This window comes from Mixia osmundae (assembly GCF_000708205.1).
Source record: "Mixia osmundae IAM 14324 unplaced genomic scaffold scaffold_9, whole genome shotgun sequence".
NCBI classification, from domain to species: Eukaryota; Fungi; Basidiomycota; class Mixiomycetes; order Mixiales; family Mixiaceae; genus Mixia; species Mixia osmundae.
Genome location: NW_014575555.1, coordinates 461,132 through 484,645, shown reverse-complemented (window position 1 = coordinate 484,645; position 23,514 = coordinate 461,132). Strand labels below are relative to the sequence as shown.

Here is a 23,514-nt window from a genome sequence, read left to right as displayed (position 1 = left end):
GCCGAGCTGATTACATCGCCATCATCGCTCGAGCAAAATCAAGACGGGTCAAGTCGATCAGCCAGGATGGGCAACGCACCCAGTGGCCATGCGAGCCGCAATCAGGAAGGCAATGGTAATGCTTCAGACGGCCTTTCATCCTCCAGCAACGGCGCATTCAGATCGTCTCGTGCTTCGGGAGGAGTGGTCGGCTACCCCGGCGGTGGATCTCATCAGTCCTCCTTCCTCGCCGGTGGCGATGCAGCCAATCCGGGTCAGCCGTCTAGTTCGGGCTTGAGGGAAGCCCTCGCTGCCCGTGAGGCTATCGCCAGAAAGCCCGCTCAGGATATCTATGCCGCGCCGGATCTAGGCTTCCTCGAGCCCGTCTCGAATGTCTACGCCAACGCGCCTGCTACTTGGGACCATCCCGTCGTGCACAGATTGATCGAGTCACGCAAGCTTGCTCCCTTCTATCGAGGTCTCGATGGTTGGGAGGAAGGCATGAGCAAGGACGATATCGACAGCTTGCTCGATGCCGTCGTCCAGGGCGACGGTACCTCACACCGACACGAGGAGTCCGAAGCGCGACAGCAGAAAGAGATCACGCTGTACTTCCGTACTGCAGAATGCCCCATCTGCTTTCTGTTCGTCTCGTTCTAACAAGTCTCGATGCCTGATGCTGACTGAACCTCAAGGAATTATCCGCCTAACATCAACTTTTCGAGATGCTGCGACCAAGCATTGTGCACAGAATGCTTTGTCTATCTCAAACGCAACGATCCAACACCACAACACGCAGAGGTAGACTACTCTTTGAAATGAATCAGCACGAAGCCTGACGCAGAGAAACAGTCTGAAGCAGTCGCATGCCCATTCTGCGTCGAGCCCAACTTTGGCGTCATCTATACGCCACCGCAGCTCCCCATCACCCTAGCCTCACCCGAGCTTGACTCTGCTATAGATGGCGAAGCCAATGCGAGCGACTTCTCAATCCTCGCGCCCGACAAACCCTCTGGACCCCGGAGGAAGAGTATCTCCCACACTGCTCCCGAGGTCGTCCTCACAGGTTCGTACTACCCTTTGGATCACGCCATGAGGTTGACCGAGACGGTGGTGACGGACAGATACGATCTATCCTGATTGGGAGGACAAGCTAGCCATCGCCAAAGCAACAGCAGCTCGTCGCGCCAATCGGCGGATCATCTTTCGTCAGGTCGGCGACAGGTCAGCACATGCTGTTGCGTAGCTTTCATCCACTGACAGCTTCCTCGACAGAATGGTACCGCTCGGTGTCACGTCTTCTCGATCTGCACCCGGCGGACTGTTTGCAGACGATGGGGCAGATGGCAGCTCAAGTCGTCGGAGCAGACGACAAAGGAGCGAGCACGGTCCTATGACAGGAGCAGAGTAAGCCCTCTTCTATGCCTCGCGAGACCGCACTCACACGGGAATTGTCAGTCTCGAAGAACTCATGATTATGGAAGCGATGCGGATCAGCCTACTCGAGCAAGAGGAGCGAGAACGCAAAGAGCGAGCAGAGCGGGACAAAGCAGCGGCACAGCAAGCTGCAGAGCCTTCCACAACTTTGCAGAGCGCGGCAACGACTTCTACTGCGCCTCTGACGGACAGGAATGACCCGTCTCAAGGTCTGCCGCCGTCCATCATCTCATCACCCGCTAGATCAGCCGGTATGCAAGGGTCTATCGACCGCACTGCAGAGCTACAGCAAGCGCTAGGCGATACCTGGACATTCGGCAACGGTGCTTCAGGTTCATCGACCCCATCTACTTCTCATCCCCCTGCCCCACAACAACGGCAAGCGCCCGTACGTGCTAGCACAGCTTCCTCGATGCACTCTTCTTCGCGAGGCGAGGACGATTCGGTCATGCCTCTGCCGACGCCCGACAGCGAAGCAGGCGATTTTGATTACCGCGCAATCGCAGACGATGACGACAGCGAATCTCACGTTGCTTTCGCTCACTCTCTGTCGAGGAGCGATTCATCGGCTACGCGTACGTCCATCAGTACTACCGCCAGCAGTCGATTCGCCATTCCGACTAGGCAGACCTCCATCTGACATCCATCTGACGTACGAGTTGTAATGGTAGTGTGTACACATCAGAGCGCATCAATACAATAGTTTACTTCTAGCTATCTCGATTTCGCAACCAGTGGCCGCTCTGCGAACGCAAGCAAAAGTGACGCAGCATCCTCTACGGAATCTCCCTCTACGGTCTCTCCTTCTTCGTCCACTTCGTCTTCCTCATCCTCTTCTGTCGCGTCGTGCAATCTTGGAGTCGCAGTGAGGGGCAGACCGCATCGCTGTTCGAGTGCGCGTACGCGGTCATGCAGACGGTGAATGTACGTCAGCGTGCCTTGCAAGACCGATAGCTTTTCGATAGGCATTGCCCTTGGCGCAGGCTCGTCAGAACGAGCACAGGATGTCTTGGGTGCTCGTTCGCGTGCCTTGCTTGTGTGCTGCGAGACCTGTGCTCGACATTCCGGTACGAGATGGGCAAGCGATTGCAGACAGTCATTGATCTTCTCACGCCGCCTGCGCTCGATAAGCGAATGTGAGATCTTGCGACTTGTCTTGCTGTTCGCCGCCGTCTTGCCGCTATCCGACCGAAGAGGCGCACGACGGCCTTTTTGAGGATTGTTGCTGACAAGCTCGGCCGCGGCTGGCACGTAGAGATCCTCCGCACGAGGCGCAACGTCTGACTCGGACGAAGCCGTGCTGTTCTCTAGTGTGGCCTGCCAGACCGCCTCTTTGGCTTTCACGGCGGCTTTGCGAATGGACGGCGTGCGAGACCAGCCATACTCGTGATTACGTCGAGCGGTCTTGAGCGCGATAGGCGAGAGCTCTTGCTCCTCTGAAGCTCGCTTTGCCGGTCTATCGGGCTCGGAGGCAAAGCTGAAAGTAGCCTGCATCTGTATAGATCAGATCTCCACTGTCGTGCGACCTCGACGGAGCTCACGTTGTCTATCTTTGAGTCTATTTGCGGATTGAGAAGGCTATCGATGGAGACCGATGAGCCTCGAGCGTGATGCGTTGACGCTCGAGACTGTAGGTGTTGCGTCGGCAGGGCTCTTGCATCGCTCGGTTGTGCTGTTGACGCAGGTTGCTTGGCGTGTGCAGCAGCGTCTAAATCTAGCTCAGGCGGTGAGTCGGCAGAATGCTGGACTGGTACAAGCAGCGAATCTGGCGTGGGAGGCGCCCAAGCAACTGGCAGCTTGCCCTCGCATGTTGACGAGACCATTGCTCGTAGTGTCGATGGCAGACGAGGAGATAGAGGCAAGGAGAGGTCGTGTGCCATGAGCAGGAACGTGATCATCCATTCTGGACACCAGCGCGATCGATCAGTCACGCGTGTGCAGCCGAGGCTCGTCATGCAATTTGAAAACAAAATGCCAGCAAGGCCAGCTTGCGCGCGCATACGTGGAGGGTCGTGAGGGTGCGTGTCAAGCTTACCAGTTCAAGAAGACAAGATGACGCGAAGCGATGCGGGCAGGTGTGTATCACCGGATAGCGCGACGATGGCTGCCGCTGCTGCCAAGCCATCGACGGAGGTATCTCGAGCGTGCTCTAGCTGGCTCTTATCAAAGCAGTCCTGCTGGGCAACAGGGCTGGGAGTCGCTACTGAGCTGGAGGCTGCAGAGATCGAGTCGATAAGCGCAGGTGGTCCGAGATAGCCATCATGCATGTTCTCGTCGCGATCCATTGAGTCGCTGTGTGAAGAGAAGCATGGTAGATCCTGCGCCAGCTGTGTCGAATTCGCCTGCTCGAATACACCCGGCTGAATGAGTGGCGAGCAGCGAGAAGCGCGGCCGATGTCTGCTCTCGCCGGACTAGCTGATCGCAGCGCAGTAGGCGATAGGTAGCCCTCAGCAAAGCGTCCGATGCCCCTTTCATAGCGATGTGGACGATAGGTTTGGAAGCGATGCCCCTCGCTCGAGGGCGAACCTTGGGATCGGCTACGATAGGGTGCGCCGCGACCAATGTCTGAGATCAGTAAGCCGCGACCTCGACGTTGCATGTCCCCATTGGCAGAGATGATCAGGCTAGAAATAGACGGCAAGGTGATTCTGCTCGACGAGGAGCTGCTGCTGCGAGGCCTGCCATCGCTTGAGCAGGGTCGTCCTTGGCTTCGTCCGCTACTGCTATGCGGACGATTGTAGAGCGTCTGAGCCTGCGAGGGCGTTGATGGCGTCCCAAGATGATGGAAGAATGGCGAATCGGAATCAGAGTCAATGAAATTGGAGCATTTGTAATCCGAGTACTGCGAGGCGCTTCGCACGGGAGAGCTCGTCGTGTAGCGCTTGGCTTGGATGATCGGTGTGTTTGGCATGGACATCGATACATCAGGCGACGGCGATGGATGGTACACACGACTGCGGATGGGACTTTGCATCTCGCCCTGTCTGATGAGCTTGTTCTGACGATTTGCTTCTTCCTTTGCTAGTCGCAATTGCGAATGAATCTCTTTGTTCTCTTCCATCATCTTGTCATTCAAGACAATCTGATCAGCGTGTCGCTGCAACGCATGCTGACGTGCATTGTCGAGTCGACTGAAGAGCTGACCGCAGTGACAAGAAAACGGCTTCGCGCCGGTGTGCACCCTATTCCCAATATGCATAAGAATCCGTCTGAGCGGCCAAATCCAGAAACTGACCTTTCGTGACGTGCAAGATGTTCGAGGCGCGCGAATTTGTTGCCACACCAACAGGCAAACATGCTTGCTTCGATGGACTGCTTGTGCGGCTGCAAGACGTCCCGAATTTGTTCTGCTTCGAACTGCTTTCGCTTCGCAAGAGTTGTGCTTCGGGTGACCCGTGTCTGCGTAGGTGCGAGTGATTTTGTGGCAGATTCAGCGACGAGTTTCTCCTTTGTCGATTGAGCCTGTCCGAGAAAGTCTTGCTGTTCCGAGAGCGGATCAGGGCCAAGACAGGCCGGGTAGACTTGGGAGCGAGCCCTTCTGATCGATATACGAGCAGAACGCCTTGTAGGATATGGCGCGACGATGCGGACTCGCTGCGAGCGCAGTCTGCGCAATGGCCCTGTCTGGTCTGAATGCTGATGAACTTGTGAGCGAGTTTTGTCCTTCTTGCGACCAGTGCTGCTCTCGATGACGTTGAGTGTGCGAGCAGAGGTGTCCTGAAGGGCAACGGCGAGAGGCGCTCGTCCAATGCGTTGCCTAGGCTGCTTGCTCGCCTTGGCTGCTAGCTGCTCGTCAGGAGAGCGTGTACCGCGTGTCTGCTCCTGCTCGAGCCGCTTTCTGCGTCGCTCTGCTGACCAGAGTAGAGCCTGCCGGAGTGTCTTAGGCTTAGCCCTGGGTGTCGAAACGAAAGTCGTTCGGTCGTAAGTAGGTGCAAGCTCGGGGTCTAGCCTTTGTCCAAGAGTATTGCGCGGAGGAGCATTTGTAGCCAGGCACAATGTCGGTCTATAACGTGGCATGGTGCCTTTGACTCGTGATGAAGGTGTGACGCAGGGTCTTCCCGATTAGGAAAGGCCATGCCTGATGCGTTCCTGAAGTCGGGGTCAATCATTCCCTCGCTTCGAAGGCATGGCCTTGATATAGATGAACACTGTCTGATTATGAGCGACATCTGTCTCGATCAGTGTCTGGGTCGAGACCGCCATTTTGGCCCTGTCGACGGCAACCGATCGCTCGCACTCTGTCATCTAGAACCCACGCATGGACCGCTGTGTAGCTGAAGATGGCTCGTTACATGGCTACGATCATCAAACAGGATGATCTCCTGCAGCACTTGTGGGCTGCTTTGAGTCCAAGCTGGCGTATGGATCATATTTATGTCGGGGTGGATTGGGGAAGCATGTTGATGACGTGGAGACTCTGGAAAATCAGTCGCGTCGTCTGTGCGCGTCGTCGTGTCATTCCACGACAGGCGCTTCCACCGCTCTTCGAGATTTTGGCGCAACACTTGCTTGCGCGCCCAGATGTCGTGCATAGCGTGTCCGGCTGCTCAAGCATGCGACTGCCCCTCAGACCAGGTCTGTATACAGTCCGGACGAAGCTGCCAAACCTGCCCAGTAAACTCGTGCGTGGCGCCAGACAGTGTTGCCGGCCTGGGCGGCGGAGGCGCAGGTAATACTGGCACACACCACAGCTCGGTTGGAGGCGTCATCGGAGGTGGAGTAGGTGGTGCCCTGGCCGGCTTACTGCTCGTCGGTCTTGCGCTCGTCTACTTGCGACGACGCTCAGCCGTCCGTCTCCCTTCGAAGCCCGCAGAAAGTGTGTCTATGCGCGCCAGCTCGATATATGATCGCATCGTGAGGCTACCGCTGTCCTTGTTGCTGGGCGGAGGAGGTCATGGCTCGACAAGCCGCAAACTCTCAAAGGAGTCAAGCGAGACAAAGGCGGCACACCGCTTGAGCTGGTCCGGGCGATCCAAGCGCGCATCAACGCTGCTCGAGACTGCATCTACGAATGAGAAACTGGGTCTCAACGAAGCTCGCGACCTCGTCAGCATCGGTCCACAAGGGGACGCGCGAGAGTGCTCGCCCACAGATCGTCGCATCTCGCTACCGATCAGTCTGTTTTCTGACGCTTCGCAAGCTACGGAACACTCGCCAAACAAGACGAGGCACCTCTCTCTGCAGCCTCCTCGCACAACTAATCCGCAAGCCCCGCGACTACCAACGATTTATGACGAAAGCGCTCGTGCAGACCCGTTTGCAGACGTATTTGCTATCGGTCAAATTGCAGATGCCCCAGGGCACGCAATGACCGGAAACCTGAGCGATAGGAGCGCCATCGCGAGCGCCTACTTGCCCGCGCATGCCAATTCGATGTCCCTCGCGGACGGTCTCTTCCGAACGCCAAGCGGCGAACTGTCCTCTTCACATTACACGTCTGGCTCGACACGCAATGGCGCGCCTCGACTCAGTGTGCCGGTCTCGACCACGTCTCGAGATTCGGGAGGAAGCTTTGCTCACATGGCGCCCGAGGTTCAGTCACCTGCTCACCCGTCCCTGCCGCTGCTGTTCGATGACCAGACATCACTCAAGAGAGCAGCTTCGACCGTTACCCGATCGGGCAGTGGCAAGCCCTTCAGACCGCCTCGAGCGCCTGATCTCGATCTCGTTCTACCTGAGCCGGAGTCGACAGAGCAGCTCAATGTCGGCGTGGACGCGCCATCGCCCAGCTCGGCCGCTAATGATCAGATGCTGCACCTGCCAAACGTGCTGAGGGATCGCTCTAGCGTCGCCTCGACCGAGACCATGAGTACCATCAGCCATATGAGCTATATTCTCGACCCGCCACAAGTAAGCCTTCGTTCTCACTGCAAATATGTACGCTTCTAACCGGCTGAATCTCAGATTGTCACACCGCATTCCGCAAACCAGGTACACGTCGTCGGCGTCTCAACAGCGCGGGCTGTCCAAGTCAAGATGCCAAGCAAGACCTCGCCCGCGCCGTCGAGTAATACAGCTAGTATCATCAGCGGCAGCTCGGGCTCGACTGATCCCTTTGCCGATCCTGCACTGTCGCCAACATCGTCGGACATGGACTCAGCACGCCGGAGTAGCTCAGAGACTGTCAGGCAATCGACTTCTTCGATCATGCCTGCTTTGCCACCATCGTCTCGCTTCTCGGACGCGTCGCAAGCCGCTGGACCGCGCATGTCCAATGCATCGGCGACCACTTCTGCAAAGCAAAGCGAGCTTGAGCGCGAAGAATCAGTGCGTGCTTCGACACCGCTCAGCATCAGCGGCATATCAAATCGATCATCCCACAACAGCCAGCGAGTATCACAGCAGACAGGCAGGGGCTCACTCCTCAGTCTCGATGGCATACCATTCCAGCTCGCCTTCCCCGGCGGAGAGCGAAACAGCGGTTTCTCAGTGCAAAGTGCCGGTCACGACGCATAGCAAGCTCATGCTCACTTGTAAGACTATACCACAATGCACACTGTTTGTCTGAATGCGTGCGAAACGCGATCGATCGAAGACGATGCATATGTGCGGTTGTATTATAAAGTACAAAACCTCGTTCGTGGTCACTGCTGGTCGTTTGTCACTGATTTACTCGTTCGCTACGCGTAGAATCCTCCTCGAATAGTCTGCTTCATCCCTCAAGCTTGAGTCGCTGTAATTGTGCTCGGAATTGAGCACCCCGTTCCTGCTTGTATAGGTGAGCACTGCGCAAATCTGCAAACGGAGTAACTTACGGTTCCAAACGATGATCTGGCTGCTGCATATCGTCGTGTGGTGTGGGTGGGCTGCCACTGCTGCCATTGCCGTCTGCACTGTTGTACTCGCCGGAAGTGTAGCCGCCATGACCTTGTGAATTATCACCGCCTCCATACTGTTGAACATAGTCGGACCATTCGCCATGAGTGTTTTGACTATTTGCTTGCGGGTAGTCATAATTGCCATACTGCGAATCATACAGCCCGTTGTGAGACTGATTGGACCGTGACAAGGGTCCAGTTGCAGACGCTGTCGATCCCGAGCGCGCATGATGATATGCGGCCCCACCGGCTGCTGCACCGCCCGCGGCACCGAAGAGAGCTTGGTGGCTGCTGAGTTGCGACATCATGCCCTGGTGGGTGAATTCGGATCCAAATAGATCATCTTCTGGATCGTCGTCGTCATCGTGGAACCGAGAAGTGCCTGCGCCTGCGATGCCTGCGCCGCCTGCTGCAACCCGGATGTCCTCGTCAAGCTCGCGCCGCCTTTTCCGTCTAAGTAGGATGAAGCCAATCCCAACAAGAATTGCGATCACAGCGAGGCCGACAACGACGAAAACGCCTGCAACAGCGCCGGTGTTGTTGAAGAAGCTCGAGCCCGAGCCAGATGTATCGTTAAGAGATTTTGCTTTTGAGGTAGATGCGGCGCCGACCGTCTCTACGTTCTCGGTTCTAGTGATTTCGACGATGGAGGTCAGTGTGACTGCTTGGCCATTGACGTCGTATGAGATGGTCGATAGGGTTGCCTGGCTCGTGATGACGGTCTGCACAGAGCTCGTGACGAGTGTGGCTGAACCGGCGGCGGCGGCAGCAGCAGCAGACGCAGCAGCGCTAGATTGCGCGGCTTGACTGATTGCTGCTGCTGCCGACTGTGATACGATGGAGGCGGCCGACGCGGCCGAGGCACTAGCTGCGCTGCCCTGGGTGGCAGCTGCAGCACTTGCACGGGAGGCGCTGGCGGCTTGACTGCTGGCAGCTGCTGATGCGCTACTAGCAGCTGCAGATGTGCTGGCTGCACCTGCACTACTGCTCGATGCATTACCGCTACCATTGCCATTGGCATTGCCTGCATTCGATGAAGATGCAGCGGCAGTAGCACTAGAGCCGACTGAAGACGTACTTCCATCGGTGGTACTACCAAATCCATCCGATCCGCCGCCACTACCGCCGCCGGCATTGGCGGAGGTCTGTGCAGCTTGAGATGTAGTGCCGGCTGCTGCGGTTGTAGGCGCGGCAGCGGTACTCCCTGCGGACGGGGTAGTTGAATCGGCGTTGGCCCTGCCTGATGAAGACGGAGCAATATCCGTTGAGCCCTGAGACTCTGCTTGAGATGCGGCGGATGACATGGCGGCTGTTGAAGTAGCCCTTGAAGATCTTGCAGACGTTGTGGGAGGCGAGAGCGACGAGGGTATAAAAGACGTCAAATCGGAAAGAGCACTTGAGAGGTCAATTGACATGCTCTGGCTACCAGAGGAAACTGATCTGACACTGTTGGCGCTACCTCGTGATGTGGAAGGCGAGGACGATATAGAAGATGGCGGAGAAGAGGTTATCGATGCGGACGGTGATATAAGCGAACCGGGCACTGACAAGTCGGAGGAACCTGCCGTCTTGCTGATCCGTCTGTGAGTCAAGCCAAGAGATCAAGCTGGCACCTCTGCCAATCTGACTTGGCTCGACATGAGCATGTGCTACTATCAGACAGAAGAGGCCTCGCTCGAACTTCAGCCGCTCACCCAAAGGAAGAATGTCCGAGTCCCCGTTACTGCGCTGCCTTCCCCGATTGACGCCGCCGCGGGCGAACTCGCAGGAGTTGATAGGTGCCAAGTGAATGTGCTGGCCCCCTGATGGATCGTAGGCTCGTGCTACTACGCACAACAAGCAGCGCTTGATGTGCCAACCACCACAACAGCCTGCTAATGAGCTGTCAAGTGTGAAAGGCGGCACCGCATGGCGCACAACGTTGATTGCTCTCCGTGCAGGTGGCGTGGGGCGATCGAGCCATCTATTAAATAATCCATGTCAATCTTGAATTCGCGCTGATCGCGCAATCGCGAAAAGTTTTGGCTCGCCCGTCGTGTGCATCAACGTCAGCATGACAACGACAGCTCTAGAATGCCTCTACAGGAGAGCCTTGGAGCACTCACAGGCAGTTTTTGTACACGATGCCGGAGCCCTTGATCTGCCAAAAGTAGATGCAAAGGCAAGCAAAGCCCCCATCTTTGACATCCAGTCTCGGCCAGGAGCAGGATCGACTTTGCTGGGCTATCTTGCCGATGTCGTCGCTTCGTCAGACAGTACCTCACAGCTTCCAGTGACTATCATTGCGAGCCCGGCTGCATTTGAGCTCCTCGTGCCTGCTCTGACCTCGCTCGATCAACTTCACCACCGTCCCCGACTCTCTCTCATCATTTTAGCGGCAGCGCCTGGCCTTCAGTCAGGTACGCTGGCTTTGACGACTGGCGCCGATGCTATTGGTCGTGCTATACAGCATCTCTTCGACTCGGGCTCGGACGAAGAGTTCGAGATCAGATTCAGTGGCGGCAGTGGACAAGGTGCTAGCGAGCTCTTGCTCGATGCTGCTGCCAATGAGAAGCTCCTAGCAGAGGGCAAAGATGTCATTCACATCATCGAGGCACTCTCTGCTGCTCGCGAATGGGGTCATTACCAGCTGCCCACCGGACCAGGCGTCGCAACGCCAGCTGCTACGAATTATATTGGCCCGCAGGAGCCAGAGACTGTGCTCGTCTTGCCGTCATCGCTCGACAGTGCACTTGCGATTGGAGCGTGGTACTCGGCACAGCAGTCATCCGTACAGATGAAGCTCGGCGTCTTCGTTGTTGCTCAGATCCGACCCTGGCCGATAGCTGCCTTGAAAGATTTACCTTTTGCGAGAGCACGCGTAGTGCATGTCATCTCGTCCGGTAGAGACGACCAGTGGCTGCTTCGCGAATTATCGAGCTTGCTGCCTCATGCCGGCAGCAGCAAAGGATCTGCACCGTCGATTCAGCCTCTCGTGCTTGGCGCTACAGAAAGACCTACTTTGGCAATTTATGCAAGTCTGCTGGCCACTCTAGCCAGCGCTGGAACGCCTAATATCGCTTTCGACGAGCTCACAAAGGTCAAAGTTGGCCTCGCTTCGCTCGCCGCAGTTCCCTCATCAGCCCACGTCGGCGCGACCAAGCTCATCACATTCTGGGATACTGACGCTGGACCTCTGGCTGCTCTGCCCCGCATGCTCGCACAGAGTGTGCATGATGAGGGCATGAATGCTCGTCTCGTGCAGGGCATCGATCGCTTTGCAGGCAAGGAAGCCGGGCGGGGTGTATCGAATGCTCAGATGCTTCTGTCTCCTGGCGGTCAGGCCATCAGCAAATGGCAGCCTGGCGACGTGATTTCTCATCCGCTCGACGCAGTCGCTGATTCGACTCCTCCATCCTTCGTCATGCTTGCTTCGCCTCAGTCTATATTGGGCACTTATTCTGCTTTTGAGCAAGTAGGACCCCATACACAGGTCCTTTGCTGCAGCTCATGGAGCGCTGACGACTTCAGAGAGAAGCTCAACAATTTCAACAAGTCCAAGCTGGCCGATCGGCCCACTGGCAGTCTCTGGAGCCTTCATGTCGATGGTATCGCAAAGTCACTCGGCGCACATGCCGTTCATGTCGCATATGCTGCTTTCTGGATCATGTTCCTGCGCGCTCCAGGAGGTCACAAGGCAGATGCAGGTGCCAACGTCACGTCGAGCGTAGCTCAGCTATTGCGGTCTCTGCGTGTCGATGGCGACGTAGAGCAGCTCGTACAAAGCGTACGCGATGGCATACAGCTCATCGAGCTCCCCAAGGAAGGTGAAGGACAGCCTGCTGCTCCTGCCGAAGTGGACCAGGCATCGCCAGAGTCTCTAGCCCCGCTGCCAGGCCGTCTGAGTGTCGACTCGTTCGAGCCTAGCTCAGCTCGCGTCTTTCCCGAGCCTCAGCCGGAGTCGCAGATCAAGCCGCGCGAAGCTGCCAAGCGACTCATCTTCCCAGAGCTATATCAGACCGTCAAGAGCGAGCGACCCGATCTGTCGGAAGACAACTTCTTGCTGACCGTCACGGAAAACAGACGACTCACACCGCTCGACTATGATCGCAATGTCTTCCACATTGAGTTTTCGACCAAAGGAACAGGTCTCAAATACGCCGTTGGCGAAGCTCTGGGCGTGCACGGCTGGAATGATCCGGACGAAGTGGCCGAGTTTCTTGAGTGGTATAATCTCAATCCTGATCAGATTGTCGATTGCCCGAGCGCGACCAAGCCGGGCACAGTCGAGCAACGCACTGTCTACCAAGCATTCATGCAAAACTTGGACATCTTCGGCAAGCCGCCCAAGTCGTTCTATGAGGCGCTGTCAACTAAGGCATCCGACCTTGCTGAGGCTCGTCACTTGCGCTTCATTGCGTCGGCCGAGGGCTCGTCGACATTCAAAAAATGGTCAGAGCTCGAGACTGTGACCTACGCCGATGTTCTCAAAGCGTTTCCGAGCGCGATGAAGAACGTCGGCCTGATCGATCTGCTTCGCGAAGTCTCGCCCATCAAGCCTCGTCATTACAGTATTGCGAGCAGCCAGAACTTTGTTGGCGAGTCAGTACATCTGCTCGTCGTCACTGTCGACTGGGCCACTCCCAAAGGCGTCACGCGGTACGGGCAATGCACGCGCTACCTCGCTGCTCTACCCGTAGGCGCCAAGGTCATGGTCTCCGTCAAGCCATCCGTGATGAAGGCAAGCCCAAGCATCTGACCTCCGACGCATGCTGATAGGGAACGAATGCTTTGCAGCTCCCGCCTCTCGACACCCAGCCCATCATCATGGCCGGCCTCGGTACAGGGTACGTCGCGAGCTACCATCTGTGCTGTCGTGCTGACGTGACTTGCAGAGCTGCACCTTTCCGTGCCTTCATTCAAGAGCGAGCATGGCAGAAGTCCCAAGGTATCGAGGTCGGCGAGCTGCTGTACTACTTTGGCTCCCGGTATCGCGGCAAGGAATATCTATACGGGCAAGTCATCCTCTTCCCAGCACTGCTCGCCTACTTATGCGACTTTGTAGCGAGGAACTCGAGGCCTACTTGCAGGATGGCGTCGTCACCCGGCTCGGATTGGCGTTCTCTCGCGATACGAGCAAGAAGGTCTACATCCAGCACAAGATGGTCGAAGATGGCTCGCAGATCGCGGATCTCTTGGTCAACAAGAAGGCGCTCTTCACTCTCTGCGGTCCGACATGGTAAGTTGTTCACCCCACTCCCTATCACCGTAGGCCGCGCTGACGCGTCGATAGGCCCGTACCCGATGTTTATGAAGCGCTGTGCAACGCGCTGGTGACAAAGGGCAAGTCACTCGAGGAGGCACAGGCCTATATCGAAGAGCTCAAGGAGGACGAGCGCTACGTGCTAGAGGTCTACTAGACGCAACATAGACTGCAAAATTGCACACATGGCTACTTCCGCTTGGCGACTTCGGGCTTCCTGACATTGCGTCGCGTCAGTGAACTTCGTCGCTCGACCTCGGAGAGGAGACTTGCCATGCGATGATCTTGGGCCCCGTCGAGCTGTATGGCTTGTAAGCCCCTCTAGTGCCCGTCAGGTTCTCGAAATGCTCCTGCCCGCAGACGAATAAGCGCGCGTGATGGCAGAAGCAGGCGGGAGAGCTTGCCGTTTGCCATGCTTGCCGTGAAGCAATGACGACGGGATCGCGATCTGGCGGTAGTGTACGGATGTGGTTGAGCCATGAGTGCCACTCTGGGGGCACTTGGCTGCCATTGAAGTCATACTGCGAGCCATGAGGCTTCATCGGCCTGTCTACCACTTTGACGGGCGAGGCCACGTACGGCTGAGTAGTCCACCCATCGATGCCTTCCCGGCACTTCGTCCTCGGTGTTCTCATAGTACTTGTTGCCGAACCTGGTGGGAACCGCAACACCTGTCAGCATGATGCAGGCTGAGGGGAGAGGGCGGACGGACTGATCGATGCCTGCTAGCTTGCCACTCTTGGCGTCTCCGATGGTCATCATCTGGTGGAACCATTCCCTGAAGCCGACCGCTCTGAAGTGCTTGATCGTCCTCGCCAGCGACATCGTCACGAGCGCAGGCTGCACCACCCGACGCCAAACACTTTTTGACTTTGCCAAAGGTCGCGCGACAAGCCGAGCCAAGCCAAGCCGGGCAAGGGCGTCATTCGGTGTCCGATGTTCGATGGTCTTGCGGTCTTGTCGAGCGCCTTGGGCGTCAGCTATACCGTCATATGGAGTCTCAGCTTCTACCCGCAGATGATCATGAACTGGCGCCGACACTCGTGCGGCGCTCTCTCGCTCGAGACAGTCGTCCGATGCTGACGAGGCTGATGGTCTGCCTCCAGCGTCTCTGGTCTCAGCATCGACTTTGCGACCATCAATCCCATCGGCCATTCGTGCTACTTTGTGTTCAGTACGGTTCTCTATGCTTCGCCCGTTGTGAGGAAAGAGTATGCAGACCGACATGATGGCCATCTGCCACAAGTCGCTTGGAACGACGTCGCTTTCGGCGCCCATGCCGTGCTGGCTTCCATCATCATCTGGCTGCAGACGTACATCTACCATCGTGATGGCGGGCAGAGACTGTCGACGTTCCATCGGCTCGTCTGCGCTGTCTTGCTGTCCTTTATCGCTTTCCTCGCCTTTCTTGCCGCTGCACACAAGTTCAGCCCGCTAGACTTGATGAACACGCTTGCCGACATCAAGCTCTACGTCAGCTTCTCGAAATATGTACCGCAAGCGTACATGAACTGGCAGCGACAGTCTACCGTAGGCTGGTCGATCGATAACATCCTCATGGTGAATCCTTATCGGTCAGCGTGCAAACGCTCGACTCATCCAAGATGAGCAGGATGTGGCCGGTGGAGTGCTCTCACTTGCGCAGCTAGTACTAGATGCAGGCAGGAACGATGACTGGTCAGCCATCACGGGAAATCCGGGCAAACTGGGCTTGGCGCTCCTCTCGCTCGCCTTTGACTCTGTCTTTCTTGTCCAGCACTACTTGCTCTACACGGATGCGCAATCCGGTCTGCTTCACGACAAGGTCGCCGATACCCGGACGGATATCTTGCCCGACGTGCGAGCAGATCAGGAGGAGAACACCGAGAACACGCCCTTGTTGTCGTCATCATCATCATCATCATAGAAGAAGTTGTAAGAGCAATCATGCAGTACTGTACAAGCTGTTACACTCGCCGCTCAAGCTACGCATCTGCCACCTTTGCCTTTTTGTCCTTTTTCTTCTTCTTCCCCGAAGACTGCTTCCAGAGATCAGAGTCGCTAGGACAAGGAAGAGCTGGAGCGCATACCTCGGATACCATCGAGACGTCCGCTGTAGCATCGCCAGACTCAGCAGCAGCAGCGGCAGCAGCGGCAGCTGCCTTTGCTTCCTTCTTGGCTCTCTTGCGCTCCTTACGCGCTTGCTCATCTTCCTCTGCAGGTTCGGCATCGCCATTGGCCAGTGCAGAACCATCCTCCGTCTTGCGCTTCTTTGACTTCTTGGGCGACTCTTCCATGGTGACATCTGCCGTTGGAGCCGATGTGGATGCCTCGGCTTGGGCAGGGATCGTAGCCTCGAGTGCAGCTCCTTCGCCTTGGATGGTATAGTCCGTGTATTCCTTCGTCCACGTCGCAGGCGTGTTCTCATTCTTGCGGCCGTGCTTGTCGAGCTCGCCCGTCTGGATCATCTTCTTCTTCTCTTGCGCTTTAGGCCCTAGGCCCCATGCGCGAGGGTAGGTATCTCTGGACATGATGACTCGCTTGATCTTGGCTACCACGCCGTGATCACAGGTGGAGAGCTCGACGGTGGTCATGCGGGCATAGGCCAAGCAGATCGCTTCGCCTTTCGTTGTCATCAGCACGATCTCTTCGTGCAGTTCGATGCCTGCTTCGTAGCGGAGCACGCCGGGCAACATCAACTGGGCGCCGTAGGTCAAGGCTGCTACTGCAGAGTCTTTGACGACGATGCGCTTGTAAGTCGTCAGCAGACTCTCGAGGGGTCTTATCACTCGTCGAAGGTAGCTCTCTGCGCCAACGATTAGCTCGTGTCATGCCTGCCAGCAAGAAGCTCACCATCGCGCGTGTTGTCGTATAGCCACTGAGCGTCGAGAACATCGTGCATGGTGACCATGTCATCGGCTTCGCTCATCGCACCGGAGCGGACTCTGCGCAGCTCTTGCATGTGACCGCCCACGCCGAGCAAGAGACCCAGATGGACACAGAGCGTTCGAATGTAGGTGCCAGCCTCGCAAGAGACCCAGAAGACACCGAGATGGCGGGCATTGTCAAATTCGAGCAGCTTGATCTCGTAGATCGTACGTATCCGCAGCTGACGCTTGACGGCAGAGATGAGAGGGGGTCGTTGAAAGAGCGCGCCTGTCAGTGTCTCGAGCGCTCGAGAGAGTGCCTTTTCGGACTGGAGAGAGTCGTGAAGTCGGAGGACGCAGACGTACTCCTTGCCTGCGCCTTGCTGGGACTTGACCAGACGGGTCGCACGATCGATGCAGACGGTCAAGCAGCCGGTCACTTTGGGGTCAAGCGTGCCAGAGTGGCCTGTCTTCTCGCAACGGAGGATACGCCTGATCCACGCTACGACCTCGTGGGACGACGGGTTCGATGGCTTGTCAAGATTGATGACGCCGCTCCTGCCAAGCCATCCACCACCGGGTGAGCTCTTTTTGGGCTGCAACGACACGGTCACCGACTGGATGTAAGACGCAAGGTCTCGCTTGAGGGGCGAGGATCCGCTGGGTATGGGCGTGAAGTGCGCTGACCGTACGAGCAGTCTGCAGGCGGATCTACTGAGCCCACAGACGCTGTGCCAAGCAGAGACTACCGACTTGTCATAATTCTTCAGGAGCAGCGGCCAGTCTGACGTCTGCAGCTTCGGTGGCCCTGACTCTGGAGAGATCTGAAACGCGCCAGCCTCTTGTGCTGCCGCAATAGCCGCCCCTTGCGCTGCACTGGACGACATCTCTGCGCACAATCTGTGCCTTTCACTTTGGCAGGAGGATTTGGCCGTCGGATGATCTCTCACGGTACCGTCAATATTATCATAGCAAGCCACGCCTTGTCGCGATTGCCTGTCCAACCCTCAGCTCAGGTTTCCCTCCAAAATGGTCGCTGCTGTAAGCTAGGCCGGCCGCACCACAGAATGATCAAGCTCATCGCGGTGTGCTGTTGATAGCCCAAGTCCGCGTCGGCGCACGGTGCAAAGGCACAGAAGTTCACCATCGATTTCTCCAAGCCAGCCAACGACAAGATCTTCGATGGCGCTGCGTTTGAAAAGTGTACGCTCGCCTGACATGTGCTTCGCATTGCGCTCATGAACGATGCTGCGGGCAGTCCTGCACGACCGCATCAAGGTCGACGGACGGACAGGTCAGCTAGGCGAAAAGATCAAGATCGCTCGTGAGGGTGAAACAAAGATTGTCATCACTGCCAACATTGCCTTTGTAGGTCTTCTCGTCCTCGCTTGGACGAGCACATGCTGATGGGGAGAGACCAGTCGAAGCGATACCTGAAGATGCTGACAAAGAAGTATCTCAAGAAGAACAGCTTGCGAGAGTGGCTCCGAGTCGTCGCGACCAACAAGAACACCTACACGCTCAAGTACTTCCAGACACCGCCCGAGGATGACGCGGAGGAGTAGACGAGCACTGTCTGTTTGCTCGCAGCGACCTGACCTGTTGTGCAACAAAGTGCTTGGATTGCACGCTTCAAAAGCCAAAAGTTCAAAAAGCTGCATGTGAAGCGCCCTTTGCAATTAGACCGACCCAAAACGGTACACATCGGTTGGTAGTACAAATCCCAACATTCTCTCGTGATCACGGATGCTGCTGCTCGAGGTGTGCAGCAAACGAGGTCATGCCAGAGCTCGAAGGCTCCTCATCGTCGGGCACGCGTTCTGCGGCATCTTGCTGTACATGTGAGTCTCTCAGCTGATCAAGCAACGACAGCATCTGGGGATCCGGTGCCGGCGAGACTGACGTCCTCATGGGCAGCGTCGGCAGGCGTGCCGCATACATTGTCGGTGGCGCGAAGGACCAACTCGACAGCGGACTGCCGCCCAGTCCTCGTGCATCCTGTCTCGACGAAGTCTGATAGTATGCGCCCGGCACTTTCCATCCGGGAGACCAGCTGCTCTGCGCACGCGCCTCTGCGCCCTGCGGTAATTCGTACTTTGCCGTGCGAAAGCGTGCCCGTCCGACCGCTTCGAGCTGCGAAAGAACTTCTTTGATCGACTTTGCGTCTGGTAGCGGTATCTTGCCGGCCACAAGACCGCATCTGAAGCAGCATGGATGAGCACTTGCCAGTCTTACGAGTCTCATGTAGACGCACGCATTGCAGAGCGTTCGGAGACCGCTCGGGCCCCTTCGCCATTCCGGTGAGTCAGGCGCACAGCAAACATGGCATTGATCAGGCGGGGTCTTCTTTCGGTATCGCTTCGAGTACTGATCGTCTCGCGACTTTGGCTTGTCCTTGAATGTGGCTGGCTTCTGCAAGATTGCATGTACGTGTGCGCGTTGTTTTGCTGCAGGCTGGTGGCTGCCAGGACGATGGAAAAAGGTGCCATTCGCTGATCGATTGAGGCCGAGACTGATCGTCCTGTTGTCATTGTTCGCAAAGTGACCAGCTGGCGGGCAGACCGGCACGCCAGACGGCGATGATGGCTGCGCAACGATCACCGGAACATGAGGCGGCAGAGGGCAGTATACGGGCATGTCGTGTCCATGGGTGATGACCGCTTGGTCGGTGTCGATGTATGAAAGGGAGTCCGTCCACGAATCGGGCGTATAAGAGCTGAAGAGTGACGCCGCCGATGAACTTGGGCTTTGGTAGAAACAGTCGTGCTGGAAGTCGTGCTCGCTGGTTTCATCGCTCTTGACTGTTGCGGCCCAATCAAACTCTTGGGCAAGCTGTGTCTGAGCGTCCATCGTAGGTTGTTTGGAAGGGCAGGCTGATCTAGATATCTTGATACATCTGCTAATCTGAGTCCTGCGCAGTGGGCGGACGAGGGTAGATGAGCCATCGCCGTCCCTGCCGCTCGGTCATTCCTGTGAAGATCGGTCAGCAGAACTTTTGCATTGACGACAGAGAGAAGATGAGATGAAGTCAAAGCAGGCCAGTGCGCAGGATCGAGGAATCAATGCGCGGCTCAGCGGAACGCGCGAATGCGAAGGAAAGGGGGGCTCGTGCGAGTGTTTGCGCAATGGTCAGAATGTATGCTCGCGAGTGATAGTGCGGAACAGCTTCGTGTTGCATTCAATAAGACATTGCGCCCGGGGTCGACACGACTTTAATTCGATCGAGTGCTCCTTGCGTCACGATCAGACATCTATCGGTTGAGGATGTATGCCTGGAAGAGCGCCGAGAGAGCAGCGAAGCCTCCGACGGCGGTCTGGAGCCCGCATGTCAGCGTGCAAGAATCGATTGCGCGACCACTACTTACGGCAATCTCGCGCGACAGGTTTCCCTCGACGAAGCCAAAGACGGTCGCGCCAATGTCGAGAACAGAGTTGATCAGACCGACTTGGAGGGCGCGCTCGACGACCGAGGAGGACGAGTCACGGAGCAAGAGACCGAAGACGACCTCACGAGTGGCAAAGAGGCGGATTGCGAGGGTAGTCTCCTCGGGCGAGCCGGCCTTGGTAGATGTAGTCGAGGCGGTCGCGGAAGAGCCAGAGCTCGTTCGCTGGGTGAAGCCAAAGAATCTGAGTGGACGAGGAGAGCGTCAGCATCAGGAAAGGCGGTGAAGTGACGTGGGCGTAAGAGCTTACCTCTGGGTGAAAAATGCGGGTGCAAAGAAAGCAACACCACCGATGGCGAGTCTTGCGACTGACAGCACCTGAATCTGGTTGCTGTGAACGTGCCTGTTGAGTGTCATGGCCAGATCGAGGCAGGTGAGGAGGACACGTTCGTTGAGGTCAGCGGAGACGGTGAAGCAAGGCAGAGCAAAGCAACGATCAGTTCGCGCTCGGACAGAGCCAGCAGCGAGGCTTACGTAGTGAGGACTGTGAGACGAGCGGCAGCGGGCGATCAGGAGACAGTGACGGAGAGCGTGACCCAGGGAGAGGTAGACACAACAAAGTGGAGAGGGAGAGCAAGATCGACACAATGGTCAGTCGAGCTCTCGTGGGTGGCCGTCCAACACTTACGAGCTGATGGCGAAGACATATTTGATATTGTGATGAGCTACTGTCAGAGGTGAGTGAAGCTGCTTCGGCCTGGCGAAAAACGGAGCGAGCCAACGCGGCGCAACGTCATTTAGGGCATTTACTGAGATCGACTTGGCGCATAATTGCGACTGCCCCGGTCACAGCGCATCTTCAGTCGGCCTCATGTCAAGGCATAGGCTGGTCAAGCAGCTCGATCTGGATGGTAAGCTCGATACTGAAGCACATGTCGGCGCTCATGCGCGCTTGCTAGAGGAGCTCGACGACGGCGCAGACTATGGCGACGCCGACGATGCTTTCGGTGCGTTCCTTTGCATGCAGCAAGCTGAGCGTGTCATTGACCTTCGCCTGCAGTCGATATAACGCCTGCTCAATCTCGTCTGTGTCGCGTCGTCTTCTCTTTCGCCTGCTGACGTGACGACGCAGGCCAATTGGAGGCTGGACTGCAGTCCATACAAGCGATACTAGGCCCGACCAGCTCGCAGATCTCGGACAAGCGAATTAGAGAAGCTCTATGGAACTTCTACTTTGACGTCGACCAAGCCACAGATTTCCTGCTTGGTAAGTAGGCCTCAATTTTGCAAAGCACGCTGGCTCAAACCGCGTCGCAGACGAGGAGAGCAAAGCGCAGGCTGCAGCAGAACGCAAGCGTAAAGGTCAGGCACTCTTTCCCTTCTCCTCCTTCCCATCCCACTCCCGCGCTCGACCACAATATTGAGTGTCGTCGTGTCCAGACATTGGCGATCCCTCCGATTTATCAGAACGTGCCGGAGCGCTGTCGCTCGCATCACCGCCGATGGAGAGCATTGCATCTGGGGCACCGCCAGCGAAGCTATCGAAGCTGCAACTCAAAATGCAGTCCTCTCATCGACGTGGCGGTACCGGCATAGTCCCCGCTAAATCTGCTCTGCAAGCCGCGAAGACGCGCGCCGCACAGACAGCTGCGCCACTGGAGGAAATCTACATCATCCCGGAGCCGTCTGCGATCTTCGTCGCTCGCTCTGCCTCTGATCGGCACACAGGCTTCGGCAGCGTCATGTCAGCAGCTGGTGCTCCTTCGTCGGGCGCTTCACGATCCAATGTGGCGATGAGTATGCAGACGCCTCACGTGCGCGATGCCTTTGCTGGTCCATCACCGGATGATCTCGTCGCACGCGCCCGTAAAGGCACTGCACTTGGCTCACATGCTCCTCTCAAGTCGCGTACATAGTTTCCCCTTCCGATGTCTGTGGCTTCGTCGGGTAGTTCTGGCTTCACCACTGACATGCACTATGATCTGCAGCGGAGCAAGCTCGCAAAGTAGCAGCTGCTGCACCTGTGCAAATCAGTAAAGCGGCAACGCCCAAGGCGAACAAGTCAGCGGCCAAAGGCACTGCTGTCCCTTCCAGCAAACGAGTCGAGGAGGATGCGACACTGGCTACGGATCTGCGCGCATTGGGCTTGCAGACAGCCACGTCTGACGCACCGTCCAAACCAGAGATGCCTGCTCAGAGCAGGGAACAAATCCTGAAGTTGCTCTCGCAGCAAGACAAGGCCCAACAAGCTCGTATCAGCCTCGTCGTCGTCGGACACGTGGATGCAGGCAAGTCAACCCTCATGGGAAGACTACTGTACGAATTGGGTCATACTTCTGATCGGGCATTGGAGGCAAACCAACGGCAAAGTGCAAAGGCAGGAAAGGGAAGCTTTGCGTATGCTTGGACATTTGACCAGATGCCCGAAGAGCGGGAAAGGTGAGCACATAGTCCTGCCAGCCCATCCACACTCATCAGTTGTCCGAAGAGGAGTCACCATAGACATCGCACTGGACACCTTCCGGACGAAAAAGCGACAGTTCACCCTGATCGACGCACCTGGCCATCGAGATTTCATTCCGAACATGATTGGCGGTGCTTCTCAAGCGGATGCAGCCATCCTTGTCGTCGACGCTTCGAGCGGCGGCTTTGAATCTGGGTTCAATGAAGGCGGCCAAACGCGCGAGCACGCGCTGCTTGTTCGAAGTCTGGGCGTGCAACAGCTCGTCGTAGCAATCAATAAGCTTGACATGGTTCGTGCTGCATCATAATTCCTTCGGACCACCATACTGATAGGTGTCGACAGGTCCGCTGGTCGCAAAGGCGCTACAACGATATCGTCGAGCAAATGCAGCCTTTTCTTACAAAGCTTGGCTTCAAGACGAGCAAGATCTCGTTTGCACCCTGCGGTGCCACCTCAGGCGAGAATTTGCTAGATCGGAAAGACGATCTCCTCAAAGCATGGTATGCCGGGCCGACTCTGGTGCAGCAGCTCGACCGTCTCGATACGCCCTCGCGCGACTACGACGGTCCCTTACGATTGCCAGTCTCCAACGCTTTTCGTGGGCAAAGTAGTGGTCCATCCGGCCTTGGCGTCTCTGGTCGTCTCGAGAGCGGACTAGTACGGGTCGGTGACGAATTGGCAGCGCTTCCCGGTGATCAGACGGGCATCGTCAGGGGTACGAGCTGCTGTCCGCCGTTTCGGCAAGCGAGAGCTGACGTGCATGCTTGTCCAGCTATCGAAGTCGACGGAGAGACGAGCAGCTGGGCCGCAGCCGGCATGAACGTAACAGTGTATCTCTCTGGACTCGACCAAATCTATGTCAAGTCAGTCTTCACTTGGGTGTGATGTGAGATTGCTGACATTGGGACGATAGCGTCGGAAGTGTCCTGTGTCCGCCTTTGTCGCTAGTACCGATGTCGGCTTCTTTTCTTGCACAGATCGTCGTGTTCGATCTGAAGGTGCCGATCACGACGGGCGCATCGGTCGAGCTCTTTCACCAGAGCCGCGAGATACCTGCGTCGGTTGCGAAACTCGAAGCGACCCTCGACAAAGCAAGCGGCGAGATTCTGAAAGTGAGACCAAGGACGCTCGGCAGCGGATCTTCCGCGAAGGTGAGCATACGCATCCGAGGCGACGGCAGTAGCTCGTCAGCAATACCCATAGAGACTTACGCCACCAATCGCGGCCTGGGTCGCTTCCTCTTGCGAAGGAATGGAGAGACGATCGCAGCCGGACTAGTGCTTGAACTCTTGTAGCGCTCGCAATCGCAATATGCTCCATGCAACTTGATATCAACAACACGCA

At 56.8% G+C, this 23,514-nt stretch overlaps 13 protein-coding genes across 13 annotated transcripts; 6 read left to right on the top strand and 7 right to left on the bottom strand.

Annotated features, from left to right (window-relative positions):
- Positions 1-66: 66 nt before the first annotated feature.
- On the top strand, positions 67-2,056 carry L969DRAFT_52583 (uncharacterized protein; the record flags this gene model as incomplete). The annotated part of the gene is made up of 6 exons (XM_014710805.1): positions 67-623; positions 675-780; positions 832-1,045; positions 1,104-1,203; positions 1,255-1,386; positions 1,438-2,056. 6 exons carry the CDS (start codon positions 67-69, stop codon positions 2,054-2,056), a joined length of 1,728 nt encoding a protein of 575 aa, XP_014566291.1.
- Positions 2,057-2,130: 74 nt separating this feature from the next.
- Positions 2,131-3,239, bottom strand: L969DRAFT_96245 (uncharacterized protein; the record flags this gene model as incomplete). Its single annotated transcript, XM_014710804.1, has 2 exons — positions 2,131-2,904; positions 2,958-3,239. The coding sequence occupies 2 exons, from the start codon at positions 3,237-3,239 to the stop codon at positions 2,131-2,133; spliced, it is 1,056 nt and encodes a 351-aa protein (XP_014566290.1).
- A 107-nt stretch (positions 3,240-3,346) lies between these two features.
- On the bottom strand, positions 3,347-5,805 carry L969DRAFT_89695 (uncharacterized protein). Its single transcript, XM_014710803.1, has 2 exons — positions 4,653-5,805; positions 3,347-4,599 (listed from the first exon to the last, which is right to left on the bottom strand). The coding sequence occupies exons 1-2, from the start codon at positions 5,432-5,434 to the stop codon at positions 3,456-3,458; spliced, it is 1,926 nt and encodes a 641-aa protein (XP_014566289.1). The 5' UTR covers positions 5,435-5,805; the 3' UTR covers positions 3,347-3,455.
- A 133-nt stretch (positions 5,806-5,938) lies between these two features.
- Positions 5,939-7,873, top strand: L969DRAFT_52249 (uncharacterized protein; the record flags this gene model as incomplete). Its single annotated transcript, XM_014710802.1, has 2 exons — positions 5,939-7,267; positions 7,322-7,873. 2 exons carry the CDS (start codon positions 5,939-5,941, stop codon positions 7,871-7,873), a joined length of 1,881 nt encoding a protein of 626 aa, XP_014566288.1.
- Positions 7,874-8,026: 153 nt separating this feature from the next.
- Positions 8,027-9,539, bottom strand: L969DRAFT_19198 (uncharacterized protein; the record flags this gene model as incomplete). The annotated part of the gene is made up of 2 exons (XM_014710580.1): positions 8,027-8,123; positions 8,173-9,539. 2 exons carry the CDS (start codon positions 9,537-9,539, stop codon positions 8,027-8,029), a joined length of 1,464 nt encoding a protein of 487 aa, XP_014566066.1.
- Positions 9,540-10,288: 749 nt separating this feature from the next.
- Positions 10,289-13,634, top strand: L969DRAFT_83037 (uncharacterized protein; the record flags this gene model as incomplete). Its single annotated transcript, XM_014710801.1, has 5 exons — positions 10,289-12,922; positions 13,012-13,061; positions 13,110-13,202; positions 13,280-13,453; positions 13,508-13,634. The coding sequence occupies 5 exons, from the start codon at positions 10,289-10,291 to the stop codon at positions 13,632-13,634; spliced, it is 3,078 nt and encodes a 1,025-aa protein (XP_014566287.1).
- A 32-nt stretch (positions 13,635-13,666) lies between these two features.
- Positions 13,667-14,302, bottom strand: L969DRAFT_96240 (uncharacterized protein; the record flags this gene model as incomplete). The annotated part of the gene is made up of 5 exons (XM_014710800.1): positions 13,667-13,694; positions 13,751-13,827; positions 13,882-13,998; positions 14,057-14,129; positions 14,190-14,302. 5 exons carry the CDS (start codon positions 14,300-14,302, stop codon positions 13,667-13,669), a joined length of 408 nt encoding a protein of 135 aa, XP_014566286.1.
- L969DRAFT_598004 (uncharacterized protein) lies at positions 13,999-15,392 on the top strand. Its single transcript, XM_014710799.1, has 3 exons — positions 13,999-14,520; positions 14,584-15,037; positions 15,090-15,392. The coding sequence occupies exons 1-3, from the start codon at positions 14,414-14,416 to the stop codon at positions 15,381-15,383; spliced, it is 855 nt and encodes a 284-aa protein (XP_014566285.1). The 5' UTR covers positions 13,999-14,413; the 3' UTR covers positions 15,384-15,392.
- Positions 15,139-17,310, bottom strand: L969DRAFT_597843 (uncharacterized protein). Its single transcript, XM_014710798.1, has 5 exons — positions 17,077-17,310; positions 16,942-17,022; positions 16,310-16,881; positions 15,547-16,262; positions 15,139-15,495 (listed from the first exon to the last, which is right to left on the bottom strand). The coding sequence occupies exons 1-5, from the start codon at positions 17,208-17,210 to the stop codon at positions 15,442-15,444; spliced, it is 1,557 nt and encodes a 518-aa protein (XP_014566284.1). The 5' UTR covers positions 17,211-17,310; the 3' UTR covers positions 15,139-15,441.
- A 42-nt stretch (positions 17,311-17,352) lies between these two features.
- On the top strand, positions 17,353-17,988 carry L969DRAFT_96237 (uncharacterized protein; the record flags this gene model as incomplete). The annotated part of the gene is made up of 5 exons (XM_014710797.1): positions 17,353-17,364; positions 17,424-17,526; positions 17,582-17,691; positions 17,745-17,848; positions 17,889-17,988. 5 exons carry the CDS (start codon positions 17,353-17,355, stop codon positions 17,986-17,988), a joined length of 429 nt encoding a protein of 142 aa, XP_014566283.1.
- A 75-nt stretch (positions 17,989-18,063) lies between these two features.
- On the bottom strand, positions 18,064-19,173 carry L969DRAFT_96236 (uncharacterized protein; the record flags this gene model as incomplete). Its single annotated transcript, XM_014710796.1, has 2 exons — positions 18,064-18,523; positions 18,578-19,173. 2 exons carry the CDS (start codon positions 19,171-19,173, stop codon positions 18,064-18,066), a joined length of 1,056 nt encoding a protein of 351 aa, XP_014566282.1.
- A 304-nt stretch (positions 19,174-19,477) lies between these two features.
- L969DRAFT_89686 (uncharacterized protein) lies at positions 19,478-20,432 on the bottom strand. Its single transcript, XM_014710795.1, has 5 exons — positions 20,395-20,432; positions 20,241-20,250; positions 20,017-20,109; positions 19,689-19,950; positions 19,478-19,637 (listed from the first exon to the last, which is right to left on the bottom strand). Exons 1-5 carry the CDS (start codon positions 20,411-20,413, stop codon positions 19,575-19,577), a joined length of 447 nt encoding a protein of 148 aa, XP_014566281.1. The 5' UTR covers positions 20,414-20,432; the 3' UTR covers positions 19,478-19,574.
- A 126-nt stretch (positions 20,433-20,558) lies between these two features.
- On the top strand, positions 20,559-23,514 carry L969DRAFT_25596 (uncharacterized protein). The gene is made up of 11 exons (XM_014710587.1): positions 20,559-20,617; positions 20,666-20,713; positions 20,767-20,790; positions 20,839-20,973; positions 21,024-21,068; positions 21,147-21,614; positions 21,695-22,145; positions 22,195-22,459; positions 22,513-22,885; positions 22,943-23,033; positions 23,084-23,514. The coding sequence occupies exons 1-11, from the start codon at positions 20,578-20,580 to the stop codon at positions 23,463-23,465; spliced, it is 2,322 nt and encodes a 773-aa protein (XP_014566073.1). The 5' UTR covers positions 20,559-20,577; the 3' UTR covers positions 23,466-23,514.

Coding starts and splice junctions, on each gene's coding strand:
- L969DRAFT_89686 (XM_014710795.1), bottom strand. Junction 19,951..20,016: donor CCCGCATTTTTCACCCAGAG/GTAAGCTCTTAC, acceptor TCGTCCACTCAG/ATTCTTTGGCTTCACCCAGC. Junction 19,638..19,688: donor ACCTGTCGCGCGAGATTGCC/GTAAGTAGTGGT, acceptor TGCGGGCTCCAG/ACCGCCGTCGGAGGCTTCGC.
- L969DRAFT_25596 (XM_014710587.1), top strand. CDS start 20,578: ATGTCAAGGCATAGGCTGGTCAAGCAGCTCGATCTGGATG. Junction 21,069..21,146: donor AGCAGAACGCAAGCGTAAAG/GTCAGGCACTCT, acceptor CGTCGTGTCCAG/ACATTGGCGATCCCTCCGAT. Junction 23,034..23,083: donor CTCGACCAAATCTATGTCAA/GTCAGTCTTCAC, acceptor TTGGGACGATAG/CGTCGGAAGTGTCCTGTGTC.
- L969DRAFT_89695 (XM_014710803.1), bottom strand. CDS start 5,434: ATGCCACGTTATAGACCGACATTGTGCCTGGCTACAAATGCTCCTCCG. Junction 4,600..4,652: donor CATCTTGCACGTCACGAAAG/GTCAGTTTCTGG, acceptor TATTGGGAATAG/GGTGCACACCGGCGCGAAGC.
- L969DRAFT_598004 (XM_014710799.1), top strand. CDS start 14,414: ATGTTCGATGGTCTTGCGGTCTTGTCGAGCGCCTTGGGCGTCAGCTAT. Junction 14,521..14,583: donor ATGAACTGGCGCCGACACTC/GTGCGGCGCTCT, acceptor GTCTGCCTCCAG/CGTCTCTGGTCTCAGCATCG. Junction 15,038..15,089: donor CGATCGATAACATCCTCATG/GTGAATCCTTAT, acceptor CAAGATGAGCAG/GATGTGGCCGGTGGAGTGCT.
- L969DRAFT_597843 (XM_014710798.1), bottom strand. CDS start 17,210: ATGTCGTCCAGTGCAGCGCAAGGGGCGGCTATTGCGGCAGCACAAGAG. Junction 17,023..17,076: donor CTCCTGAAGAATTATGACAA/GTCGGTAGTCTC, acceptor ATCCGCCTGCAG/ACTGCTCGTACGGTCAGCGC. Junction 16,882..16,941: donor GACCTTGCGTCTTACATCCA/GTCGGTGACCGT, acceptor ATGGCTTGGCAG/GAGCGGCGTCATCAATCTTG.